At 38.4% G+C, this 20,666-nt stretch overlaps 1 protein-coding gene across 2 annotated transcripts in view; it reads left to right on the plus strand.

Moving 5' to 3' along the window:
• The window catches only part of LOC111252521 (polyamine-transporting ATPase 13A3-like), a 35,292-nt gene that overhangs the window by 12,713 nt on the left and 1,913 nt on the right, over nt 1-20,666 (plus strand). For both annotated transcript variants that reach the window (XM_086993228.1, XM_022810596.2), the window contains 25 exons: nt 513-739; nt 1,622-1,715; nt 2,436-2,515; nt 3,603-3,663; nt 3,825-3,970; nt 4,755-4,884; nt 5,317-5,462; nt 5,939-6,088; nt 6,569-6,752; nt 8,658-8,757; nt 9,012-9,190; nt 9,470-9,796; nt 10,540-10,743; nt 10,953-11,045; nt 11,946-12,140; nt 12,660-12,779; nt 13,177-13,350; nt 14,807-14,967; nt 16,347-16,467; nt 16,884-17,116; nt 17,472-17,522; nt 17,809-17,948; nt 18,784-18,950; nt 19,335-19,421; nt 20,285-20,427. In XM_086993228.1, the coding sequence (XP_086849354.1) occupies nt 513-739; nt 1,622-1,715; nt 2,436-2,515; nt 3,603-3,663; nt 3,825-3,970; nt 4,755-4,884; nt 5,317-5,462; nt 5,939-6,088; nt 6,569-6,752; nt 8,658-8,757; nt 9,012-9,190; nt 9,470-9,796; nt 10,540-10,743; nt 10,953-11,045; nt 11,946-12,140; nt 12,660-12,779; nt 13,177-13,350; nt 14,807-14,967; nt 16,347-16,467; nt 16,884-17,116; nt 17,472-17,522; nt 17,809-17,948; nt 18,784-18,950; nt 19,335-19,421; nt 20,285-20,427 (3,713 nt within the window). The remainder of the gene's footprint in view (nt 1-512; nt 740-1,621; nt 1,716-2,435; nt 2,516-3,602; nt 3,664-3,824; nt 3,971-4,754; nt 4,885-5,316; nt 5,463-5,938; nt 6,089-6,568; nt 6,753-8,657; nt 8,758-9,011; nt 9,191-9,469; nt 9,797-10,539; nt 10,744-10,952; nt 11,046-11,945; nt 12,141-12,659; nt 12,780-13,176; nt 13,351-14,806; nt 14,968-16,346; nt 16,468-16,883; nt 17,117-17,471; nt 17,523-17,808; nt 17,949-18,783; nt 18,951-19,334; nt 19,422-20,284; nt 20,428-20,666) is intronic.

Raw genomic sequence — 20,666 nt, forward strand, 5'->3', positions numbered from 1 at the left:
TCAGCAGAATAAGTTAATTACATGCCATCGGCTTTAATACCTTGGCTTACCTATATATGTAGACACAAATATGATCATTTGTTGAGAATAGCTCGACTTTTGTTATTAATTTAGTCTTACCGACTCCCGAAAAAGGAATTAGATCTTATAGTTCGTGCCGATTTGTCCTTTTGGACAGATAAGGCACAACTGCTAAAATCGGTTATTCAATTGGGGACACTGAAAAAGATCAATGTCAGATTAAATCAAAAACCCAAAGACGTCGTCTGGAAACGGCGTCTATAAACGAAAGCCAACAATTAGAAGAAATCTTGAATTTTCAGCGTTAGATAATATGCTTCATCTTAGTGCTTCGAAGGATCAAAAGATAATTTAGTACTCTAATGTTATAATTGCAAGTGGCAGTTTCTGTGTATTTATCTGAAAAGACACTGTTCGTTAGCGTATGATGATGAAAGCCCACATCTACGTTTCGTAGTTGTTCTTAGGCTTGGTTTTGTGTATCCTTCTAGTTCTGTATCGGGTACCAACAAGATCGGCGAAAGACCGCCTGGACGAATATAGCGATAGTTTTCACACTGGGTCTGCTCCGTCTCGTATTTCATTGGGAGCCATACAGATATCTACAATGTACACACAGACGCTGCAGTTTATCACGGGCCACTTCCGTTGTGATTATTGATAGGTTCGACCAGCTTTTCATCGAACGCGTCAAAGTGGCTACTCTTAAAAATATTAGGTAAGGTTAATTAAAACTTTACATATATTCGCGCCCATTATTTAGCAACGCTTCGGAGCTACGGTATATATATAATAATGCTTTAGTTGCTACGTTAACTCTGCACATTCATTCCGCGCACCGACGTCCACATTTAACAGAGCTTTTTATATTTCGCGCCCCCCCCCCCCCCCCCCCCCGCCAACCCGCCGAATCATTCACGCCGCTTAGAACTTCCTTTTGAAATCTTCCTTTGTTCAGTTCACTTGACGCAAGACAAATGCATAAATTTGGATTTTCAGCTCAGAATATTTATTGTCGCCCTTCATTTTAAATTAAGTATATCACTTTTAGATCCCTATCATTAACGTCTACAGGATGACGGAGATAATACAGAAGCAATCGTTTGCTTTGGTTCGACGTTGTTCTTTCTCGTAAAGAACAGGGCGTTTGAGGTCGCCTTGACATCTTATAAACTAATAGGCAATCAGAATTTTTGTGTATGCAGGATTGATCTGTCAAATGGGCGTATGATATCAGCGAGCCAAGGAAGTGGTTCGGTCTTAATCAATTTCTATATAATAATAAACTAATATATATATATATAGTTTTTTGTCCACCTAATTAACGCAGTAATGGCGTTTACTCCGTGTATATATTACTTACCCGTTGAGTCTTTACTACTATTAGGTACGAATACAGTAATTTACTCTACAAACATCATGAATGCTTTGAATTGAGTTTTAGAGAAAACCAAAGAACTTAATACTCGGACTGTGCTTTGTTATTCAAAAATTCATATTATATCAATTTAACTACCCTAAAACGGTAAATGTTTAAGTCTAAGAGGCAATGTAATCATTAAATTGCTAGCATATTTAGAGACTAAATGTTTTTCTGTAGAATAAGGAGGTACTTCAGACGATCGGCTAAGAGCAGGAGAGCGCTCAAGCGTGAAGTGGGTCGAATTACACATCTCACAATTTTGGAACCCAAGGTAGGTACAGCGGCTTTGCCTAAAACGCCCTGAAGAGAACTATAGCCACCTCTGTTTTTCCGTTTCGAAAAACTAATGAACCTGTTAAGTTTTTTGTTTCTATATGTGAGAGCTTAACTTTTTTTTGAGAAGTAGCAGAACTATTGGAAGACTATAACAGGAAAAATACGATAACTATTGAGATACGTAGACAGAAATTTTGCGATAAAAGATTATAAAACAACACAAAGATCAAAAAGAAAAATAGGGCAACCGTTGGCATATCATAAAAGCACTGCATAAAAAGTAAGTGTAAATGGTTTGCCCAGTTAAAGTCAGTTTGCGTAAAAGACGGAAGATATATTAATTGCAAGAATTACAACATCTTTTCCTATCTAAGGTTTACATTAGTGTAACACACATTTTTAGACAAAATGTGTGCGATACATAAGTTAAATATTTAGCCTCTACAAAAAAGTTCTTACCATAAGATCGACGATGCATTCAGTGAAAAGACTCTCTCGTTTGTGCAGCTTCTAAGCCCTAAATCATTTTGCAGAAAACTTTGACATTCTCCGATCAAAAAGATGATTGAAAAAAATGTAGAATTTAAAAGTCAAATTTTTTTTACGTGACCTGCAAAAAAAGCTAGTCAGGACCAGTGGTCCAGCGTTTCAGCTTAGCATTTGTTTCTATTTATAAAGTATTTGTATTGATGTGCATTTGTTTAATGGAATACAGGGTGTGCTACGACCCGTTAAAGAACTTCGCTATTTCATCAATAAGAAGATTAGATACGTGTGGAATACAGATTTACAGCGGTAAGTATAACCACAAAGAGCGACGAATTTGTGTAGGTGAAGTTATTAAATTCTGGTATATTGAGATGATAGAACTCGGAGTTTTATGGATTTTCATCAATGAATGTTGAAATCACGCGCCAATTCGGGCGGAAGCACTGTCTTTTCATAAAGGATATCATTGCTTATCTCACTTGTGGTAATCATTAGAAAGTAGATGCTGATTACATTACTTAGTAATTAATATACAATATTATTGACTGGGTTGTTCTTTTTTTTTTATAAGCTTTGTATAAGTGACTATTAAAATGGTCCATTCAGAAGACACCTTGAAACCGATTAAGTACCATGTTTTTCACTGTCACAAAGATCCTAAGCTTACGTAACTGTCAAAACGGCAAACGTACAGACAGGTGAAGTCGCACGTCATGGCGTGCTTTCGGCGACTGGATGTTAGTTTACGAAACCGAAGGTGGCCGGGTCGAGTCTCACGGTGGAACATACACCTTTCTAATCTTCCTTGCTGAGTTAAATATCGAGAAATAATGAACACTACAGTTTTAGACACAAGTTATTCAGGTTACTCTTGCAGTTGTTTAATATAAATCATAATATATATATATATATATATATACATATAAATAAATAAAAAAATATAATAGATATATAGCCATTTGCTTTGATCGTCAATATTTATTTTCCCTATTGTTTCTGTTGGTCCCTCTCAAAATCGATTGCAATTTAGGATAAACAAAGGATCATTTCCCATACTTGAAAAAACTCGGACAATATTTTCCCTACACTACAGCGATCGTTTTATCATATTTTTTTTTAGAATAGGCACGATAAGGCGCTTGTTCTACCAGTGCCAGTATACCCTCAGAGGCATAATAAGGATTATCCACCTTTTATCGAACCAAGAAAGCCGTTTATGTACAAAATGAGTACTTTTGTTCAGGGTGGAGAAGCACAGTCTAAAGAGATATTTCTATTTAGTAATCGAATCAGTTTTTTGGTTTTACCTAGCACGGCCCTGACGATAATTTTCCAGGAAGTTCAATTTATTTAATTCTAGAGTATTAGCGTACATTTCAATTGTTTATTGCAGATTTAGGCCACTTCACGGACTCGACCACAACATTGAATGCTCATACTTTCAACGCTGTCAGGTAGCCAATTTTGCTGCCGAAAGGAATATTGCTTAGACACAATGTGTTTTTATTTTTGTGGAGATAAGTTATTCAATGCTATTTATGAAAAAGTCATGTGTTTCGCCATACTTAAGCAAAAGATGCTCATTGTATAAATCGTTTATGCTCATCCATTTCAGCCTCTGACAACAAAAGAGGCAGTCAGACGCCGTGTTCTGTTTGGCAATAATGTTTTACATGTCGAGGCCAGGACCAAAACAGCGATTTTCCGAACAGAGATTTTGGAATACGTGTACTTTCTTCAGGTGCTCGCCATCTTTTACTGGTAAGATGAAAAAACGCTGGAAGAGTACGTAAATCCTATAACGAGGTGAACAGATAGTTCCGAACATGCGCTTTCCATGATTAATCGGGATCTCAATTTTTTTTAATCTACACGGAACCGTTTGTGTGTCAAATATAGACTTTTCTACACAAACTGGTTAGAACGATGCCACTGTGCATCTGACGACACCAACACACTTTTAGGAATCAATTTGGTGTTTTTCTTTGAACGCCAAATAATTCGTTGTTTTCATTTCGTTGTTTGTGCTTCGAATAACGTAGCTGCTATTGGCGAACCGCGATTTTTTGGCTTACAGCAACCTCTCATGTACAGATCTGGAGCGCGTTTACCTACGAATTGTGATATTATTATTCACGGCGCGCATTTGGCTACTTTAAAGTATTTTCTAGTTAAAGATAAGTTTCCAACCGCATCAAGTAAGCGTTTCAACTACGTCATATATAACTATGGTCATAATGTGTCGGGTAGCAAATACTATATGGCAGCTGAACGAGAAAATAGTCTCAGAAAGCCCCGTCTAATGCCTGCTCTTTCTATAGCCGACTGGACCTGGATTGAACGAGCTCGCATCATCTGTTTTAAGGAAGTAGTAAATATTGGCATAACTATTTGGTCACTACTGGGATCGCTGATGATACGAGTTCTCAGGACCGAGCGCAGGTGACTTAGTCTCCAAACCGGATCTTCGTGTTACGTACGTTTGGCCAGCCTAAAGTGTACTAAGAAGTGCAGTAATCTAATATTTGATACTTTGTCTTTGAAGGTTCATCTCGGAAGAGTATTTCTATTATCCGCTATCGATTGCTATTTTGCTGGTAGTTTCGCTCGTCACTGATATAAGGGAGGTGCACGGCAATCAACTACAATTAGCAAAATCGGCTGGTCCGAAGGAGGTTCGTAGAAAATAACCTTCATCAATTTCAGCTTTTTCTAATGCTATCTATTTTTACTTATAACGATCGTTAGTATTAAACATTTCAGTAATTTACTATGGTTAGCCAGTGGCCCCTGGTTAATGAGTAAACCAGGGGGTCGTTGATTAAACTCTATCATTGACGTACACTACAAATTTGTTGAAAGGGAGGAAATCGGCTAACATGGACTTACACAATGTGTATCTCCTTCAAATTGACCGCATGTCCATTTAGCGGTCTATTTTGGAAACAACAACAAAGAAAAAGCTAACTTAGGACAATGTTAACTGATTCTACTGGGATCAGCCAAACCGAAATGTATAGATTGGATAGAATGTTCGAGCAACGAGTCTATACAGCACGAAAGAATGAACAACAGACGGCTAGTTAATGCACTTTTCTCTGCATCAGCGTGTATTTGTAGCAGTTAAACGTCAGAAGGATTCAGGCGTGTTTCTCGACAAAGTACCTAGCGAAGAACTTGTGCCTGGTGAAGTGATCATTATTCCTCGTCACGAGAGCCAGATGGTTGCAGATGCTGTTATCATCGAGGGCAGGTAACATTTATCTAACTTGTTTGGGATTTGCGAGTCGTACGTCATCGATCGCATACTACAATATTCGGCTTGGACCATTTGTTACCAGCCGACAGATTTCTTGATATGGATTTAGAAATTTACTATAATAAACTGTTAACAGAAACTATCAATGAGCTCCAGTCCAAGTATTGGAACGCATACATATCATTCATAAAAACGTGTCACTGTATAAGGCTCACAGGTTCAACTCAGGACGTGCGAGTAAAGAGACAAGGGCGTCAACTAAACCTGCGATAATCGACGTCATATTTTTCAGTTTCAAAAATATACTGTATGGTTTTTTGATAGTTTGGTGGAGACATAGCTGGAAAAATACAATTAGCCTATGAACCTCTACTCGCGTTTAAGTAGTAAATCAGGCATGTTATGCGGACATGCTCAGGAAGAGAAGCCTTTGAACAGTTTTATCTTAACCGCCACGTATTTTCTAACAGCTGCGTTGTAAATGAGGCTGGCCTAACAGGCGAAAGCGTGCCAGTGGTGAAGACATCTATCAAAGCTTGCATAGGCCGCAACATACTCTACAATTCTGAGAGGCATTCCAGATGTACCCTATTAAGCGGAACGGATATCATGCAGACGAGGTATGTATTTTGGTCCATGTTTTTCTGCGCAAAGACATCTACATATAATGCCCCAAATAAATACGCACTGATAGATATTCTCCTTTAGACAAATAGTATATATGATTGTTCGTTTGGCCGCTTTAGGGCCGACTAGTTTAATACAAGATAAGGGAATATAGGGAGCTTTGGGCATGCACACTTACAGCGCTTGAACTTATTTGTCTACGAGTGGCCGATAATTCTTTTGTCGTAGACACGTTAGTGAATTAACTTGAAGCACCATGTCTTCGGTTAACTGACACTGGTTAGCGATAAAGGTGAGACGTAGGTGATCGAGGGTGGAATGACCTATTTGACACCTGAGTATATTATGGAACTAGTTCTTTAGGATATATATGGAAAGATATGGACCAACCGGTATAAGTGTTTTTGCAAAAGTTTGTCACGGAATAATTATGTATTATTGCATGCGTTTATAAAAATCCTTCCAATACGCAGGAGCAGCAGAAACGTCGAGGCAATGGTGATTCGCACAGGATTCTCGACTGAAAAAGGCAAGCTTCTCGGTGCAATGATTTACCCTAAGCCTGTCGACTTCCAGCTCGCCCGAGATGTTGACAATCTACTGAAATGTCTCCTGCCAATTGCAGCAGTCGCATTTTTAGGGCTAATGACCTATAAGGTAGGCAAAGAAGTACTAATATAATTCAATGTCATGTCAAAATGGAAACAATTCCATAAATTAAGCACTTATCTATATCTATTGTACAGATAAGTCAGCTGTTTCGAATAATCTTTTCAGTTTTCTGTTTTTTTCTCTATTTTTTTTTTCTCACCTCTATCTGTTTCTCACCTCTACCTATCGGCCAATCTCTGGGTAGGGGTTAGAAAAGGTCGAGTTGTAAGGAATTTTACTGGGTCTATCTGGGGTCTCCCGACAATCTAATGCAATGGCATGTCTGTCACCCATACAAGCTCAGAAATCTGCCCAATTTCCTGTTCATTGAACCCCAATTTAAATGTATTCATAATTCATGGTATTTTATCATAACGATTGGTAGTAGTTATTTTGCTGTATGCTTGTTCTCGATAATTAGCGAGATATATTGCGCACGACTGCTTAGTGAAACTTTCAGTATACATTTCAGCTATCTTTATAATACATATATAAAAACATTTCGTTACTGCACTTTTTTCCTTTCAACTATGATTAATTCGTTTTTCAACTCCTATATCAATGCACAGAACCAATAGGTCTTCGCACTTCGGCCTGCGCCCGTTTTGCCGCTGCTTTAATTAATCTAATTGAATAGTGTCACATCCACACTCTAAACGTAGCTCAAGCCAACGATTGTCGCATTCTAGTATTCCCGCTCTATTTATCGTTGTTACCCTACCAGATCAACCTGTTTCAATTATGCTATTACCCTCGTCCAATCTGAAAATTATCCTCTTCTCTCTCCGAGCATCGCAACTAGCTCGTTATTTTCGGTCTATAAGTCGTGAAATTGTCATATTACGATAGATTTGTTACCATATTGCTGCACGTGTCCTGTTGTCTCGAGAAATCACTAACCTAAACTTATAATCCCAATATGATGTTAAATTTACAATCGTAACTTATTCGTTCCCTTGCATTTTTCAGTGTTCAATAACTCTTACGAGCAAAAGACAATTTCGTCTTTGTATAGCAGAACGACAAAATGTTATATATTGTACCTATTTCATAAAACCGGAAAAAACAAGCACTTTAATCAGTATGTACAATTCTCATCAGTTGCCGAAAAGAGGAGTGTGTCTACTTACCCAATTTAGTATTAGGTTTTATGGTTTTGAATTTTTACGCGCCCTTAGTGTATGTCCTGGACCCCTAACACTGACGCAGACACTTCTCACGCTCCCGTTGCAGAACTCGTGTAACGTTCATTGCATTCAATCTATTCCCCGATTTCCACACCAATACAATTTACAAATGCGAAAATGGTTACAAAGCGAAAAGATGATCTTCGCAAAATCTTCCTATATGACCAAAGCATAAAAAATTGATTTGGTGCCTAGTTTTTATTGTTTTAAAAACAAATAACTTTTCAAATATGTTCAGCAATGGACCGGAAACTTGCTTAAGCTAGTGTTAGGTACCAAAAGAAAAAGAAACTGTTCGCTGAAATTAGTATTTAAGCTTTTTAAAGTTAAACTTTAAAGTACCGGTCTACAAAGGATCAGCTCAAAAAAGCTCTTTCAGCCACACGACAGACAACTTGAGCTTTAGCATTATAATATAACTCATTACTGTTAATATTGCAATTATGACAAACAGATGGGTAATTGGGGTCGCATTAATCAATCAACGAATCATGGACAAATACGTTTCAATTAAGTTTATGCCAAATAATTGAAAGATATAGATTGCTCTGAGTACTGTTGCCCGTTGTGTTGTTACTTAGTCGTCAAACAGGTATCTACATAACTAAAATATATAGTAGCTTTTAATTAGAGTGCCTCAAATATTGACTGAAAAATGTTGCGTCGTATGGATTCTGGGTTGCTCTGTGCTCTCATGCTACCACGGTGGGGTCTGACTAAACAGCGAGTGTTCCAAAATAATTACTTTGCACTGGACTTCAAAACTTCGTTCGACATAATTAGCCTTGCAATGCCTCCAGGTCTCCCGGCTGCCATGAGTATTGGTAACTTCCTCCATATTTACCTAGTAGACGCAATGGTGGATGTTTTACTTTAGGAACTTACGGCCTATTATGTACGCAACATGCTTTAAAATTAAGCAGTGATTATCATGACCAGCTCAAAAAGTCATATAAAATTTCTCCATTTAAGGAAAAAGCTACTTTGTAGGTTGATCGACTTTTCGTTATCATAACGTTACATAATAGATTAATACATTTTGACGCTGTTATTATGTTTACCACCGGGGCAAGCACAGCTGGTCGCGTTCCCGCCCAGCAGAGACTCTCCGAGGCACAAATATTCTGCACTTCACCGAAACATATCACAATCGGCGGTTGTATCACCTGTTTTTGTTTTGACAAGACAGGAACGCTAACTGAAACAGACCTCAACCTTTGGGGGGTCTTCGCCTTCGATCGACCGGAGCCGATAAAGGTTATTTGAAATATATAAATTTCTCCATATTGAAATGTATTTTTAGCGTATACACCGAATCAACAATTCATATAAAAGAACTAGTTTTCCTGTGTTTAAATACATTGCTAGTTACGAAGGTAGTAGCTTTTACAGTCATACATGAACGAATTTTACCAGCCTTTCGAACAGCATTATGTGCTAAATCCTAATTAACTGATGTTCTTCTTCACGGTATATCTACTGACGAAGAGTATCGTTGTTTTTCTAAATGCACTAAGGGAAAGTATCACATTAAAGGATCCATCGACTCTTCCATTTGACCATGCTATGCGTGTCGCCATGGCCAGCTGTCACGCTCTTACGAGGTCCTACGATAAGCTACTGGGCGACCCGATGGACGTGAAAATATTTGAAGCAACACGTTATGTGTTCGACGACTGCAATTTGTATAGTCCGTATGGTTACTATGCAAATGAGCGGATCATAGTAAGACCAATGTTCCAGGAAGCGAGTAACCAACACGGGGCAACCGACGACACAAAGAAAGGACCCCCGTTCATTCAGCGAAGCCGCCCTTTCGAGATTGGCATACTTTACGTTTATCCATTTTCTTCTGCTCTGCAGGTATAGCGGCTTAAATGGCTATTTACCGGCATTTGAAAGAACATTGAATTGATTATAACCCTAGGCACATTCATATTATAACCCTAGGCACATTCATAAAAGAATATTGATAAAATAAACGTTCACAAAAAGCTTTGTATTGCACATGTCCTACAGGACGCTCGATAAACATTTAAAGAGAGTAGAATGTGTATCCTCTGTAATAGCACCTCATTGACCGCAGAACTTCGACATAAAGCATATAATCACTATGTACAGGTGGTTAAGAAAGCAACAGGGCTTGGACATCTACAAAAATAAATCTAATGCACATTTGATGGTACTATAGTTTTCTAAAACCGAGCGTTTAAAATCTACAACTACGATCTGGAGCGGTCCGTACTGACTAAACACACCATAGATAGAGCTATAGTTTGCAAGGCTAATATTAAAAAGTATATTTAGCTGAAATTCTACGTATTAGAGACACGTTCATTTCTCTGTAAACCACAATGAAACCCTCGAATGCAATACATTAGGGGGGATAAGGGGGCACACAGTAGGTAGACGAAGGGTTTGTGAAATAGGAGAACCAGTCAGAGTGGTTCTTTTACCTACTAGATCCTTAGGTCTGTTTAGACATCATATGAGAAAGATCGCATTGTGTGTATAACGCGGCACTTTATTAGATGAATGTTTATAGGTTTTATTTACAAGCTAGTTATTCACGAGGACAGGAGACAATAGCTTTTCTTTGGTTCCAGCGAATGTCTGTACTCACGATAGTAGACAACAGCACCAATTTGACTGTCTTTGCTAAAGGAGCACCTGAGACTCTAGCCAATTTGTGTGTAAAGGAATCCATTCCAAAAGACTTTAAAAAGAAGCTCACCATTTTCGCCAAGGAAGGCTATCGCGTAATCGCCGTCGCTACCAAAGAGCTGCCATCAAACATCAATAATCAAAATGTCAGTCTGCACTGCTACGATCAGCACGAACAGCTTTACGGTGAAATTAAGTCTTTTCCCACCTGAATATGGAATTGAAAAGCCACATATGCTGACTGCAATTTATATTGCACCCTTTGTCTGCTTGATCTTTATAACTTTATTCTGGCCATCACTGTTTCACGACGCAAACAATTTTAACTGTATTTTACAAATTGTTTTCCTTTTAGTTGAAAAACCTCTCGCGGCAGGAGATTGAATCGCAGTTAACTATGCTAGGGTTCATAATAATGGAAAATCGACTAAGGAGACAAACAAAACCTGTACGTGGTTATTTTTTTGTCTTAATAAAGAGGCTCGGTCTTTCCGGAAACCTTGATAAAATAAGCATACCTTAATCTGTGAAAATAGCGGGCTAGATGTACGACGAACTGTTCCAGTCTAAGGAATCTTCATAAACGGAGCAAAGATAAGTAACTATTTGCATGCTCATCCTGGTATAAGCACGCAAATTACCTCATTTTCGAAAATGGCGTCTAACGGTTACAGCCTATAGCGTAGAACTTAGTCTCGTATCGATGAGCACTTAACTTACATGTATTGAATTTCTCGATCAAGTCGCACAAAACATCATTCACCTCTGCAAAAATCTACCTAAGCTGTGGAGATCGCGATGCTGTCTCGTCGACCGTTATTGTTAAAAAAAATGGCATTATATATTGCGACCTCTACCAGGGTTCCCCTTATTTGCACCTATTTCATGGCCAAAGACGGAAGCTGAACGTACTAAAATACATCACCATTAAGCCTAGCCACGTATAAGATAAGCTATTGGTTTATCCCTTAACAATCATGATTAGACTTTATTCATTGTCTAGACGATACAATTACTCGATTCTAAATAACGTCCTGTTGCTTTTTTAGTATATTCATTATTCCCTTGGGTAGCAGATGTCATGAAACGGTACAGAATTAAAATAGATCTTTGATCCGAACGCCATTTTGACTACTTACTTAGCATGTTGCTACTATTCGTCGAGGGAGGAATACTCGATGAAAATAGTTATCAGCCTTCGTGCGATGGCCACCAGTCTAGACCAATTTCTTTACTTAAAGGAATATGTCATTATCGTATTGATGAAGTTCGTTTCTATCTGCGGACTCAGCCTAGGACTGCAGCAAAGGTTGTTCTATCAGTAAAATTTTTGGGACGTCACTGTTAGGTGCTCAAAAAGCTAAAGGAAGCCAATATCCGGCCGATAATGGTGACGGGTGACAATTTACTAACGGCCTTAACTGTAGCTCGTGAGTGCGGCATGATCGAATCTACCGAGCCTATTATCCGGATTGAGTTAGACGACAGCGGTACAGACATCTACTGGGCGTATTACGACATTCAAGATCACGTGGAAGCCGTTGTAAGTCACAAATTCGTCCGAAAATGGTTTCAGACATGTTTAATGCCTGGAAACTAATCTTCTCTATTTGTGTCCTTCACGCTATGGGTGGTCACTATTGTAAAACCCGCTCAGTACTCGAGACGATAGTTATGATTTGGGCTAATAGGTCTGCTAAACCATTTACTAATCCTATGACTCCCATAGTCAATGCACTTTAACTATCGGTTCATTCATGCTCACTAACAGTGTTTTTTGGACATCGCTCCGCGTAGGCATTGCATACAAACTATACAGGTGTCTATTATCACTACCACTGTTTATACATGGTGTCCCAAAAATCTATACATATATAACATTCTACTTGTTTTTTTCAGGGCGTAATTGTTGATAGTATTGGATGAACTAAGATTAACTTTGAACAAAGAACATTTACAAAGGCAATATTGTTGGGTGTCCACCAGCGACTTATAATGAATTACAATCCAGTTAATCGATGGATTGGTTAATCCTAAATGGATTGAGTATCCTACTTCACAGGCGTTCACAGGCAATGTACCGAAAGACCAAGAATATCAACAAGCTTCATCAGCCAAATCGGAGTATTGGAAAGGTGTAGAAAAACATCCCCAAAGAATCTTCAAGATATTACCAAATGAAGTAAATGAAGCAAAATGTGATGGAACACATTTTATATGAAAAAGTTACATTTTCATAATAATAATACAAGTTATAAATGCATATAGTCCGGATTTTTTTTACACGCACAAGATTATTTGAGCAGTGAAGCTGTGTTCAGGCAATAGCACAACTAATCAACAGAATTAAATTTACTGAGCAACGATAGATCCAGATGATAAGTAGAAACACCAAAAAGATGTACATATTGATTATAGTCATTCATTCAAACTGTGTATATAGTTTTTTTGGGACACCCTGTATGATATACATGTCTACGGAAGTTCCTTCTTTGACTTACCGATTCGCTTTGTTTATTCGAGGCGGTCCCATTTTCGTTTGAAGGCCTAACCTTTCAGGAATGTAATGGTCCTTGCAGGACAAAGAAATACGGATTTCGTATACCGGGAACTTTCAAATCGTGACAACCGGAAATGCACTGGCCATAATACGTCGACGTTACCCGAAGATTCTTCATAAAGTGATCGTCCGCGGAATCGTCTTCGCCCGTATGACCCCTGATTCGAAGACTCATTTTGTTGAAGATCTGCAGGTTAGCATCACTGTTGCTTAAAACGAGAAGGAAGCTTTGTGGATCGCGGTTGAATAATCCCCTCTAGACGCGTTTGACGTAGGCAGAAAGAAACATCTATTATAAATGAAAGGAATTATTATTGATAGGCAAAGCGTAATACGGATCCGCACAAAATGATGGTAAATATCCTAGGTATTAGTACGCGAAAGTGTTCATACACTTACTTACATACTTAGGCGCTTTGTTGCAGGTGAAGACACATTGCATTTCGATGCTTACAAACTTTCATGACGAACTTAGCTTCACCTTGTTTACCGTGGATTGGGCCATTTTGGGTCGTTGAGATTCAAACACGGAAAGGTCGTTTACCTTTACTATTTTCGTTACGTGTTCGTTTTAAATTAGGCAATCAGGTTACTTATTATTATAATAAGTTAGGCGATCGAATGATACGAAGAAATTACAGCATTTGCTTTATAAACGGATGTACAAGGCTTCGATCTCATGCAAATATTGCTTAGAATCGTGCACGATATTTAAGGGGACCGAATATGAGAAATCCAAAAGTAATTTAGACAAATCTACTGCGTCTCTGTGTTCACTGGATAAGTAAGTTTTTGAGCAGATCCTTTTTCCACACTTTGTTACTCTATAATAAATAAAGGTTATTATTATAGTTATTTAACTAACAACTACCTTTGCAATCTACTCGAACAAACCGCATTAAGCATGAGTTACAAATGGTTGATTTTCGAAACTATAGGTACTACAATTGTGAAGCAGTAAATGTTGCCAGGTAGTTCAAAGCAGTTATGAGACACTATGCAAAATGTCGTCTGCTGTCAGGCTTACATTACCACACACATTTTAACACACACACATTATAACCGCCTACCTAAATTAATCCGCACAACCTATGGATACCTAAAACTTGTAAAAATAGTTCTAAAGGAGGCATCATACAAAAATTCAACTTCACGAAGCACACCATTAGACATATTATCAGCACTATCGAAGTGATAACCTTTTTTTCATAACTATTTAATATATTTGCTAAATTATCATATGAGATCAATGGTATCTGCTACAAAATGCAAATTTATGCAAACAGCTCTCGCTGGCTTGTCTGAGCATTCGCTTATGATGATTATCAAACGAGTACCTAATTAAATCACATGCAACATTCCAATATGGGATATTAAATATGGGAACATATGGGATTTACGAGAAATAAAGCATTATCGAACGAGGCTTGCGCTACTGAAAACTAAAACTCGTCTTGATAATCTACCTAGAGCATGGGAAGCTTTCAGTATCGCACTATGCAAGCTAGCTTTTTATTTTCAACAGTATTTTTACCTATGGGAAATTCGAAAGTTACTTTGCCAGTGACACACTTCGTCCAGACAGGTCTATTTTTGTTGAAGGTTCAACTTCTTTGTGTAAACGTTTCTCATCTGTGGCTGTGCCGTAGGCGGTGGGCCATTGCGTTGGATTTTGCGGTGATGGCTTGAATGACTGCGGCGCGCTAAAAGGCGCAAATATTGGGATTGCTCTCCTGGGTTCCGAAGCTTCAATATATTCCCCCTTCACGTCTACATCTAGTGATATAAGTTGCATTATCAAGTTAATCAGGTGAGTTTCCATCTGAGCTATATGATCGTTCGAGTAATCTCAAATTGATTCAAAAAAGAATTCAGTTAAACGATTATCTCCGTTGCTGTGGGCCTTACGCTATCGTTCCGCGTCACTCCGCAGAGGGAGCGAGGTACGAGGAGTACAAAGCGCCCAAGTGAATGCGCTGTAGATAATATTTTGTGTATATATAAGGCAAGATCTGCACAAAGACTAATTCTGGGCAGACCTACAAGCAGGATATCACAGGATTCCTGCAACTTAAGATTAGAAACAACGACTGGACGGGGTAACACTCTCACTTATTTGCCGCTGGAAGTTTTCATTAGACAAACCGTTCTTTGGGACTACTCGTTTTACGATATTATAGCCTATGGTTTATTGTGTAAGCTGCACTAGATCTACGACATCTATTCATCCTAATAAGCCGAAGAAAAGCCTTTTTGGAAAGTGTGTCAGGTTTAATTTAGGTTTGTTTTAATGAACGAACGTCGACTCTATTCCCCTTCTTTGAACAATGCAGCGTCAAATATCCAACGTATTGTTGAGGACGATATTGTTTTTGTGTGTACATTGACCGGACAGACTATGTTTCTTCTACTTTACAAAAATCAATTTATCTTACTTCAATGATTGGACATCGCTTTATGAGATGGCATTTCGATTCAACTTCTTCCGGCAGCGTCGTATACTAAAACTAGAACGGTCGCAGGAGTCGAGGAGATATGCCGGTTCAACGATTCTAAGGGTATAAGAAACATATAAAGAGGTGCTAATAGGAATGTCTCACACGCTACATTTTCATGATCTATTTACACATATTAACGATGTGCTTTAGTGATCGGTCGCAAACTGCCGAATGGTCCGTGCTACTGATCGAGAATAGAAAAATAACCTTCAAAGAATCAGTTTTCAACCCCGTGTATCGATCCCGTGACCTAACGACTCTAACAAGATGATACAAATCAAGTAAAAATTACGTACTTATTGGAAATGAACGGTTCCCGATAGTTACTATGGACGAAAGTCCCTTCTGGTCAAAAGCTGGTCAGAAATCGACGCAGGCTAATGAACGATCAAAATTTTAGTAATTACTAATGGAACCATGTGAAACAGAACCAATAGAAGCTATCGGCAGAAGTGCAAGCACAATAGTCCTGATAATTAGAACTATTTTAGGAACGTCTATTTCACAGATAAGGCCCAAGTTCCTCTCAGAAAAAGCATATCTGCTAGCTATGAGGTAGTCATTGTGAGAGGTTATCATATATTTCAACGATCCTATATGAAGCTTCGCTTAATTATTTTTTACGTTATACTAGAAATCGTACGGTCGTAACAGATTAATACAATCATCTTATCTATTGACTGTATTTCAGTGAGTGTCGGGCCGCTCTTGTAACGTCATGTGCAACGCTCAGATTTATGGCATGCTACGCTTTTCTTCAAGGCACGGCTATAGTCATCGTTGAAATAGTTGGCGTTCAGTTTACAGACCTAGTATGCTTTTCTTCAAAATTTTTTCTTGTTAGGACACATTGGTAGCCGATAGCTGTTAATCTGTAGTCTATCGGCGCTAAGCGTCGGAAAATCCTTCTTCTTGAGCCAGAAAACGCAAAGGATGAATAGTATTGAGGGGCTGAAGTAGTTCAGCATCAGCTGCGGATATGAGGCAAACAGTAAACATGCGTTCCCCATATGTATACTGCACCCTTCTTGATTCAATTCGGAGTAAAGTAATTTTGAATAGCTTATGTTAAAGTAAGATGATATATCATAAAAAATAAGATACTATAGTAAAAACAAAGTAAAGCGTATGACCATCGTCGTTTTCCAGCGAAGACATTTTTGCCGCATGGAAAATAGAACGTTGCCAGGATAAGCTGTGTCATATGCGCTTCTTGTCTTAACTGTAGGAGTTCGTTTTCATCGACATTTGCCTATCAATGGGTACGATGACGTTTTTTGGATTGACTCATCCAAGTGCTACGCTAGCGAAAACTCCTCCGGCAAAGTCAGCGATCGGCCTCGTGTCCGTGATATCAATCGTAGTCCACACTGTGATTTCGGTCTCGACTCAGGTTATCTTTGTATTTTTTTTGTGGGACGACGACGGTAATTGGTACGTGTCTCAACCGAAACCAACCCAGTAAGTACAGCCGCGGCGTATGCGGCTTTTACAAAAGACAACAGCCCTCGTGTCAGAATTGGACATCGTTGAGTGTGCATAGATAAGTCTGATAAGTGTTTTGTGTCACAGCTGCGGCAGCGGCTTTGTAAACGTAAGAGCCTCAAAGCAAGATTTAGGTTATGACATAGTGAATTCAATGATGCTATTCATTGTATATCGTATCCCGATCATATTATCTTGTTTATAAGGTATTCTTCGTTTTCTATCTTCTTTCTCTAACGAATTAACTGCGTGTGAAGTAATTATAAACGAATTGTTAACAGATCCTTGTAACACACAACACAACTTACCTACCACTGACGTTTGACTTTAGTGAGCATACGGATGGCACAGGCAATCTCGTCAACGGGAGCGTGATGCAAACGTAAGTGCTATGAAGGTTAGTCTGAGATAACTATAATAAAATGTTCATGCTGTACGCACTTACACAAATACAAGAAATATTAAATGAAGAAAATGGCAAAAAAATAAATTACATAATATTCCAAATGACAAATGGTACTAAATGGCCAAGAACAAAAACATATTTTCGAATTTATTGGATAGGACAATACTAGAATAATTTGTGCATGCCTAGCAGATAAATGTTGTAGAACATGTCAAAAGTCCTTAAGTCCAGTAGTTGATATCAATCGTTTCCTGTATGGTAGGTCTCATCAGCTGGAACCAACTGAGAGGCCTCAAGCATTAAAGCACTACATTGTGTTTGTCGTCAATGTATTCCAATACATCGCACTCGCCGTCGGCTTTTCCGTTGGTGCCCCCCATCGGCGAGCGCTGATCACAAACTGTGAGTTACGCTGTTCAACTAGACGTTATCCTGCGTTGCCCAGTTGTTTACGAACACATATATATACACGTAAATACAGTTCATTCACAGAACTTGGTGTGGTATAGGTTTTTGAAAGTATAGGTAAAAATGCTGTAAAAAATATAGAATTAATGTGACCTCAGAGTCTCCAGTATGGAGCCTTCGTTAAATAAGCGTACTTTACAGCTTACGGGAAGCAAGGCGGGTAGATAGTGGAACTCACGCCTACTGGAATGATTAGCATCTCTACTTTAGCACACGAAACTAATTAACTACGACTTGTTGCCAAGTTAATATTTGAACCGTAAACAGATGATTACCCAGAAGATGCAGTACTTCAGATGTATAGAGTCCTGTCTCTGAAATGCCAAAAGAAGAAGTTCATGGGAGGCTCCTATCAGCGCGGAACTTCCTTTGGTTGGGATATCTGGTTTTCCTGATATATTCTGATAATTTTTGTGGCATGTCCAAAAGACCGAAACGTCTATTGTACTTACAGGGGTTATGCAATGCCACGAAGTTTTGAGTATAACTTGAGTATGCCCCGAGTATAACGACACAAAGCCCCGTTAGCGACTTCGTTGACTAATCTAGAACTAGAAAAATGCATTCGAAACATCTCGGGTGTATTTGAGGATAATGTCAACTCGTATGCCTTCTAAGCTTATTTTTTTAAAAATTATTTTGAATTTTCATGAACACTATTTTTATGAGGTACGCTATTAAAATATATTTGTAAAATATGAACTATTAAAATATATCTGTCATAGGCCATAAAAAAAATGTTGCCTATTTTCTGTATTGTCTCTTGCAGATTATCTGGTGGCCTATCTAATAGGAATTTCTTTGGTGTGCACGTACCTAGCTCTTCAAACGGCCGGTTATTTATTAGATCTCGGCTATCTACCTATGCAGCCGACAGAAAGACTACTTCTTGTAATACTGGGATACGGCCAAATCACGGTCTCATATATTGTTGAGGTAAATACCTCGCATCCGCTAATGCTATTGCCGTTTTGCTTTATTAACATATGTAATATAATCACTCAATATTGAGCTAAGATGCAAACAGGTCGTCTCGAACGATAAAACCATTGACTGGAGCTTCCTGATTCGACATAGCTTCTTGATCCTGACTTCCCACTCCCTTCATGCCACGTGTCAACTTTCCGACGGCATTTAATCGTGCCGTGACGTGCCTTACAACTTTTTCATGTCTTCCTGTTTTGTCCTGTAACTTGGAAGCATCATTGTTCACAAAGTGCAGCGATATTTTCGATGATCTTTGATGTTTTTCCCTGTAGAAATGGAAGATGATTATAAAGCTTTTCTGTCGTTCGTGTGGTACAATGATTTCCTTTTTAGAACCTGATTATGACCTATTTGTCTCCCCTAATTAGCGAGCGAGATGACCGCCTACATCCTCCAGAATTTACACGACTTTATCGAGAGGTACGCTGAAGTTAGTAAGGTCACATTGATAATACAGTTAATTCTCTTTAGGTAATAGAAACAACGAATAATGGTTGAGTCATACCAGTTACACATAGTATACTTTGTTGCTGTTGAGACAGCACGGCATAGTTCCGCTTTTACGGATAGCATATACCAAACAGTCATTATTTTTAGAAGCATTGATGATTTGCACCGCCGTCGGCCGCCACTTAGTTAGAGAGCTAAAAATTATGTGGGCACTCGCTTGTCAAATGATTCTATTAAAAGATATAAAAATCAAGTCGTTTGGCCCCCGTCATAGGTATTAAGCAGAATGGCTTTCCTTCTTTGGATATGAGAAGAATTGCATTGTCTAGACATCGTTGATTTCTCATTTGCTTAAGTCGCGTTTTCGTTAACTAATTTCTCGTTTTTTTTTTACCCCTTATTCCACCGATATTTAATTTTGGAAGTTCCTTATCAGGTTGCTGTACGCTTCTTTATCGCATAGTGTTATCAGTGTATTGAATCTTGCTATTTACCAATGATCACTTTATATTTTTGATGGCCTTTAAAAAGAGATGCTACAAAGCATCTTCTAGGTAGCCTTTCTCCACAATACACAAAACTATCAATAGGATTCGCATAATGCATTTGGAGATTTGTACGTATCTGTTTGTTTATTCTCGGAAAGTTTAACTTGTGCCTGTATCCTCAACACTAATATGAGACGTACGATTCTAACCGTACTATTGAGTTACTGTAAGTACCCAACGTACTATTTACAGTAAACGTTAGGTCACTATATATGAACATCGGATATATATTATATGGTTATATTATAACCATATAATAATATGTATTCGATTGGCAAATTTCAGCTCCAGGGCCAGGATCCCTCTTCTTGGCTGCCGAAACAACAAAGGCGTTCGGAAGACGATGACTCATCGCCACCAAGATCGAACTCGTCGAAGCAAGACCAGTGCCCACCAGTTAGACCGTCAATTATCAACACTATTGACCCGTGAGTGAGAACCAATAAACGAATCGAAGGCTTACTTTTTGATTCATTAAAACCACTAGCGGGGCACGTTTATTAAAGCAAATGACAAAAACGACAATTTGCTAGATAAAAAGATTTGTATAGATTAGATACGTTATGCCATATAAATAGACCAGAGAGAAGTGTATCACTTAAAAACCGCTTTTAGAAATATAGCAGCCTGCTTAAAATGATTTGCAGAAAAGATTTTTCCTCCTTGA

Source organism: Varroa destructor, unplaced genomic scaffold, assembly GCF_002443255.2.
Source record: "Varroa destructor unplaced genomic scaffold, Vdes_3.0 BEIS01000006.1, whole genome shotgun sequence".
Lineage (NCBI taxonomy): Eukaryota > Metazoa > Arthropoda > Arachnida > Mesostigmata > Varroidae > Varroa > Varroa destructor.